The sequence below is a fragment of the Aquarana catesbeiana genome, linkage group LG03, assembly GCF_042186555.1.
Source record: "Aquarana catesbeiana isolate 2022-GZ linkage group LG03, ASM4218655v1, whole genome shotgun sequence".
Taxonomy (NCBI): domain Eukaryota; kingdom Metazoa; phylum Chordata; class Amphibia; order Anura; family Ranidae; genus Aquarana; species Aquarana catesbeiana.
The window spans coordinates 299909040-299916385 of NC_133326.1; the positions used below are offsets into that span (position 1 = coordinate 299909040).

At 37.2% G+C, this 7346-nt stretch overlaps 1 protein-coding gene across 1 annotated transcript; it reads right to left on the reverse strand.

Moving 5' to 3' along the window:
- Positions 1–1020: 1020 nt before the first annotated feature.
- MYF5 (myogenic factor 5) lies at positions 1021–3866 on the reverse strand. The gene is made up of 3 exons (XM_073624037.1): positions 3216–3866; positions 2337–2409; positions 1021–2091 (listed from the first exon to the last, which is right to left on the reverse strand). The coding sequence occupies exons 1-3, from the start codon at positions 3714–3716 to the stop codon at positions 1898–1900; spliced, it is 768 nt and encodes a 255-aa protein (XP_073480138.1). The 5' UTR covers positions 3717–3866; the 3' UTR covers positions 1021–1897.
- Between the last annotated feature and the right edge of the window lie 3480 nt (positions 3867–7346).

The window sequence follows — 7346 nt, forward strand, 5'->3', positions numbered from 1 at the left end:
TCTGGTTCGGCTCTGCACTGAAACCAGCTTCCAGGTTTTTTTGTCAAAGCTTAATTAAACAAGCTAAAGTTAGAAGCTGATTGGCTACCATGTACAACTGCACCAGGTTTTGCACTCTCCAGTTTTAGTAAACCAGTCCTACTGTTCCTAATGCACACATTCCTGAAAAATGCCTGTGAGTGTAAGTGGTTGCTGCAGTGAAGGGAAGACATGCAAAGTGAAAAACATATTCACCAGCACACCAAGTATCTCCAACGCAGATCCAAAGCTTTATTCAGTGATCACATCATAGTTACAGAAGTAACATTTCAGAGCCATGCAGGACTCCTTCATCAGGCATGTGATGTCCAATGAAGGGGTCCTGCACGGCTCTGAAACATTGCTTCTGTAACTATAATGTGATCACTTGAATAAAGCTTTGGACCCACTTTGCAGTACCTTGGTCTGCTGGTGACATACTTTTCACCCTCTGAAGAATGAAGAAGGTGGATCGCTTTCCATAGAGCATTTGACAGATGGTGAGAAGGCGTTACGTCGCCTCCTCACTGCCTGTGTCAACCCCTAACCACCACAGTGGTTGTGAAGTGCTTCTATTCAGTTAAATGGGTTGCATTCAGGGGGATAATTCTTGCAGCACTGTAATGCAGGTATATAGCCCCATTTGCTGCCTTGCAGCTTAAGGGGGAGCAGTTGGGTTGCTGTAAAAACGCAGCCCTACTCTGTGTTTTTATTGTCCCATAACCACAAGTGTGAACTTAGGCTAAAAGTGTGTGCTAACTCTGAAAATAAATGAAGAGATAAATGGGTTCTTACACAAGTTCTGAAGATGAGGCTGACAAGATGGGATGATAAAGGGAATATATTTCATTTCTACTTTTTCAGCAAACCATAGAACTCAATTCTTTTTTTAACAATATGTGTGATTACATAAGAGTAAGTTTCAGCAATTCAGCTGAAATGATTTAACCTTTCTTGTAAAATCGAGAAATTTCTGTTCAAAATCAAATAGAGAAACCTTCATTTAGATTAACATTTTTATTAATAAAAGTAATAGAAGAAAAACGATGTGCAAAACATTATCTGCAAATATACATTAGAGAGCTTCCATACTCTACAAAGATAGAGTCAATTGGGAAGATGTACTTGATAAGGCTAATATTATCATAATGCTTTTTACTTATTTAAAGCAAAACACGGAGCAATAGTTATGTGCAATTATTCATAGCAACCAGTTCAGTTTAGTGAAAAGGATCTGTGAAAAAGAAATTTTAAATTGGTTGCTATGAGCTACTGCATCAACTTGTTTGATCTTCCCTTTTATGGAGGTTTTTTTTTTCAGCCTTTGTTGCAGATATATACATATTAAAAACAGTATTTTTCTATGTTTAGGACACTTGAAGCAGTGGCAAAAAAAGCCTTTTGTACTTCTGCATTGTCATTCATACAAATTACATAAGTTCATAATGTGTATGTAGCTCTCATCTTAAAATATAAAAATGTGTAAAAAAAAACAAACAAAAAAAAAAAACACTTATCAAACTCTCATAGATGTTAAGCTAGACAGTTTTGTTAAAAATTTCCATATCAAAATGACAAAGTGCGCTAAATGTCATTTAAACATAACAAGGAAGAATATTTCAAAAAGTCATTTTTAACAAGAAGCTTGTGTAGTTTTCTTTTCATTAAAGTAAATACCACCAAGAATAAAGATTAGATAAAGTCCAGTTAAATAGGATTGGTAGCAAAGGAAAAATATAATTTAGCTTTGTTAAAAAAAAAAAAGTCCTTATATACACATTTTATTGCAGTCCATATAAAAAAAAGGCTGTTGACCCTTTAAATATTAGGAAATGTCTCGTTGCAATTCACATGTTGTTTAACGCTGATGTCGCTGAGCTTAAAGCACATGATACACAGGTCTGGAATCTGGGGTCTCAGGGGTGCTTGGCAAGGAGTCAGAACTGTTGGATGGAGATAAGGAGATGGAGTCTTGCAGAGGGAGAACACATTGCTCGGAAGAGGCAATGCGGTCCACTATACTAGATAGGCAGTCAAGGCTGGAGAGTGCTGAGAGCTTGTTTGCAGGAAAAGCTGTGGAGCAAACACATATAAAATGTTAGAGTTGAATATGGTATCTAGACATTTGCATATTAGCTAGCTATTTAGAGAGCATTACCAGTTGAGATAGAGGACATGTGGTCTTACAGCTCCTGTGAAACTACAAGTCTCAGCACACCATATGCCAAGACTTGTAGTTTAGTAATAAAGAATAAGCAAATAGTAGTATTTGTAGTTTTAATTACTAAACATCAAATCTGTGCATTTGAAATACTTACATGTTGGTAAGTCAGAGCAGTAGGCACTTTCGAAGCCGCCATTTCTTCTCCATTGTGGGCTGATGCAATCTGCCTGGAAAAAAAAAAAAACACAAGAAAGGGTCCCATAAAACCACTGATTCAAAGGGATGTGCTTTAAAGATCATTGACTATAACTGTCTGTGAGGCACATTAGCAGTATTCTGTGTGACACCTTGACTGAGAGCGTCGGAAAATCTCACAAGCTTTTATGACATCAACTGGTGCTAATTCAGAGGTTTCGTGAAAAACGAGCCGCATGGCAAAATTGAAATCTCACAAAAATGTGTAACATGTTAAGCATGAAGAATGGATTGAGGACGGGGGAGGCCACACTAATTTCACTGTAGATCTGTTTCCCAGTGTTGTTCACAGCCTGGAACATGTACACTAAAGGGTAACAGTAGACAGCTTCTAAGAGCCAGTTTAGATGAGAAAGAATTGGGAATTCTTAGTTTGGGCTTTGGGTACATACAACCTAAACACATTTTTGAGTTGCTTAGAGTCATCTATAGTATTTGCTTGTATGCATGAATAAGTGAAAGTGAAACCTGCATTGTGTTTCGAGAACTCATTGATATAAAATATCATATTACAGTAAGCCATGTTATACATTGAACAACACATTATTTCAAATACAGCGGAGCTGATTTATGAAACCTGAAAATAGTAACTTAAGTGGTTACCCATAGCAACTAGTTAGGATTCAGTTTGCATGTTTTATTTTCAAAGTTACACTGGAAAAAGACAAAATTAATCTGGTTGCTATGGGCAACAACTCCACGTTTGTTGCTGTTCTTATACGCCATGCAACAAAGATGAGTGACACACAATGAAAAGCGATAGGTTTGTTGAACTCACCATGCCTTCTGAGCAGCTGGATGATGGACTGTTAGGCTCAGAGCAGATTTGTCCCGGGAGACTGTAGTAACTCTCAACTTGTTCTCTTAGAAGATCTTGGAGACTTTCTATGTATTTGATGGCATTTCTTAAAATCTCCACTTTGGGCAGCCTTTGGTTGGGATTTGCTGTGGTGCACCTTTTAAGGGTTTCAAAAGCATGGTTCACTTTCTTCAGGCGCCTTCTCTCCCTCATTGTAGCTGCCTTCCTTCTGTCCATAGTGGATGACTTTCTTTTGCAGGCTTTGCATGCCCACATGAGACAGTGGCCAGCCTGGTGATGACCAGTGGGTGCTCTAACATGTTCCTCTTCATCAGATTCCTGGAAGCCTTGCTTAGGAGCACCATAGACAGACATCTCATGCTCAAAGTCATCTGTAAATTCTTCCTCCGGAGAAGGGATGCAGGAGCTGTCATAGAAGAATTCAGATGGGGAAAAATGGCAACCATCTACTATCTCCATTCTCAGTGCGTTGCTGGGGAGGATGAAAAGATGCGAGCTCAGGTTTAAGCGATCAAGGCTCAGGAAATGGCTTTGGAGTAGCTTTGGCTGATTTCCTCAATAATTAGTAAGCCTAGGTTAAGTGTTTCTGTGGTGAAGCACCAGCTTTATATATATCACCTTTAAAGGAGGTTGGTCCACAGAGACTAATATCCATTAGCATATCCCACATCATCCCCCTACAGGGGCTGTCTAAGTGAGCCCCTCCTTCCCTCAATGTCTGGTTTCAGTTTAATGGCTTTTTGACACTTTGCTATTTGTTTTAGGTAGTTTTATACGTATAAGGAAACACATCATATGGTTACCTCCGACTTGCACAGCTATTGTGCTTTTCAAAAAATCACCTCCAAAAGGTATTTACTCAAGCCGTTTTGTAATCTAAATTATTTTGTAATCTAAATTATTTTTTGTTAATTATTATTAATTATGTAATTTTTCATTATTGTGTTTGTTTTTACCTATATCTTTTTGGACACATCAGAGTAAATAATATAAAGCAACACACTGCAGGGTAGGGTCACTAGGGTGTAACTTTTGAGCAACAGCTGCTGGCATCACAATTCATAATAATATTAATAACGGCATTTATTTTCAAATATTGAAGTGGCATATAGCTGTTCCACCATTTTTACAAGAAAGCACAGCTGTAAAAGAATCCATAGTTATAATAAGACTAACATGGCCCTAGCTACAGTAGAAAATGTAATTTGAATGTGATTATACATGTTTTTTTCTCCATAATCCTGCATTGAACCTGATCCTTTGGTGTCACAACAGTAGCCAGTCCCTGCTTCCTTGTACAGTTCCAGATGGATCCCAGCTGCTTCAGGATTCTCCACCCCTGGCTCTCTCAGCAAGTTCACACAACTCCTTGACAAGTCTCCCAAAAGCTGCAGCACATCACTGGATCTCTTAGGGGTAATTAAAGTGGTAATGAAGCCATTAGCAGGCTTCTGCCAAGGTGAAGCAACACTTGGGTCATACTGAGCTGGCAGACACATTTGGTTCAGGAAGGAGGAAGGTAAAGAGGATGTCAGTAATTCAGTGGGCACACTTTTCTGGATGTTTTTCTCACTTAGCAAGCTTTAATGTATGCCCATCAACATTATAAAACAAATAGTCACTCTGCATAATGGATTTTATGTGCAAAATGACTTTTTAGGAAGAAGCTGATAAAGTGAATTTGCAAACTTTTGATGTTTGAGGTCCTTAAGGCTACCAGTACAGTGGCAGGATTCTGAGGTTGTCTGTTTTGTCAACCTCAAGACTTATATTTTGTATGCATTAAAGTAATGGTGGGAACAATACTTGCTTGCTTATTGAGAAAAGAAGTCTATGCTTATTTTGTGAATTTGTGCAGTGACCTTATTTTGTCAGGTGTATTCTATGGTAATAATGGGCTTTCTTGTTATCCGATTGATTTGTAAATGGCTGCTCATTTAAATGGTTCTAAATACAAGGCAGCTATCTGTTAACAATTATTGGTAAAAGCATAGTCAATTCATATGCAGTGTCTTATTATAAGTTGCTAGTTGGTGGAGCCAGTAAGGCTTGGGATAATAAAGAAAAAAAAGCATTCCCAATAAAAAAAAAAGAATTATGGACATCACTGTGTATTATATGTAATATGAATAATTATTTTAAACTTTTTTTTTTTTTTTAGTTTAGTCATTGCAATATTATTTGCAACTGAATTATATTTTCTTTCTTGTCTCATTTATCCTTTTTTTATTATTGGCATCCTTGTTTTTCCTTTTCCTTCATTTTTAGGTTCTTCATAATTTGAAAGCTATATGGTCTGGTTCATTAAAACTAGAGAACAGCAAATGCGGACAAAAGGGAAGTTGTTGCCAATAACAACCTATCAGGTTTCACTGTTCGTGTTACAGAAAAAAAGAGTCCTGATTGGTCGCTAAAGGTAACAACCCCCCTTCTGCCCTCATTTTTTTTCTTAGATTTTAATGAATCAGGCCATTTGTATTGTTATTATGGACTAGACTTTGTCTTTTTTTGTGTTAGTGCTTTTTTTTATATATATATTTTAATAAAAAAAACTCAATAAAATATAATAATGGAATGCCATAACTGTGGAATATTATAGAAATGCATATTTACAATTGTGATAAGCTTTATTGTAAATAATACTAATTAGCTTTACAAATTTACACATTTTGCCTATTTTTTATGAACAAAATAGCACGTTTCAAAAGAAGAAATAATAAAATATTGATTTAAAAAAAAAAAAAGTTTTGATTTTTTTATACCAACATTAGTCAGTATAGTCCTGTGGTTGTCCTTTTTTTCTAGTTTTCTTTTGTGTAAATAGTTGAAAAAAAATAGTTGAAAAAGCAATATTTCTTTTCTAAGTAAGAGTACAGGTTATGAGTTGGTATTATGTTTGAAGCTCTCACTGAAGCAGAAAATCTGTGTCTTCTCTGAGTGTCACTGGTTTATGTGTGGAGGCTATCCCTGAGGGATTACACTTTTCTTTTGTAAACCGATCTCCAAACAAATTAAGCACAACTAAAGCAATAGGCAAGTGGAACTAAATGGGGCAAAGGAAAACACCAACTACAAGGTCAGTTAATGGGGCAGCAAAGAATCTGCGCCTCTGGGATTTGGGGATTGAAGTGCTGAAAATGGGATCACAGTGCACCCAAACAAGGTCTGGAAGGGACTCATGAAGCCTGTCACAAGATGTACTGACATGCCATCAAAGGACCGACCCTTAACCAAACTACTAAGCAGCACGTACATATATACCTTGTATGGAAATGTCAAGCAATAGCAATGATTGGTAAAACATTAAAATAAACTTCACTTGCTACCTAGTTCCTAACTGGCAGAATAATTGTGCACCATTTAATGGTAATGTGACCTGCCTATATTATAACCTTCCAGCAAGTGTTAGTATTAATTCTGTGACTCATACTGTATCATGAAATCAACAGCCTTTATGCAATGACGTAGGTTAACTTCTTGCAGCCATATTCAATTAAAACAAGTATTCAGGTATCTGTATCAGGATACACATACATATAGGTTTCTAGTTGGGATGTTTGTAAAAATTCACGCCTAAGACGTTCACCTCTGAGTTCCCAATACTCTTTGGTAGGGTAAGTTTCAATTCAGTAGACCAGTGTGAATGTGTGTGTGTCCCTGGCGCAAGGCGTTAGAAGGCTCTGGGCTCTGGGAACCCTGCACACTTAAGCAAACAAATGACTACCTGCTAGAGCTGCAGGATGAATATGTGTGGAGGACAGCTGAAGAAGACATTGGTTTCTGCTTGGGGTTTGACTCCCAAGGGAGATCAAAGAGATGAATACTTTTAGCAGCTCTGGGAATACAAGAGGCTGCTAGTTCCTGCTACATTGGGAGGAAACAACACGGACAAGAGTGGGGTGAAGGAAAACCTTTACATAACCCTTCTACGGGCTATATCCAAAGTTTATACATTAGTGTGAAGTCCTTAGAATTATTACAATATGTGTCGTCTTTAATTATGGTGGCAGTTGTAGTCATAAACACTCACAGTACCTGCTTATATAGATAGCTAGATATGTTAACAAGAAAAAATATAAGTTCTAGCCA

Excerpts from the sequence above, each read along its gene's own strand:
- MYF5 (XM_073624037.1), bottom strand. The coding sequence starts at position 3,716 with ATGGAGATAGTAGATGGTTGCCATTTTTCCCCATCTGAATTCTTCTAT. Across the intron at positions 2,410-3,215 it reads CCAGCTGCTCAGAAGGCATG|GCAGATTGCATCAGCCCACA; the intron begins GTGAGTTCAACA and ends TTTTTTTTCCAG. Across the intron at positions 2,092-2,336 it reads CTGCTCTGACTTACCAACAT|CTTTTCCTGCAAACAAGCTC; the intron begins GTAAGTATTTCA and ends TTTGCTCCACAG.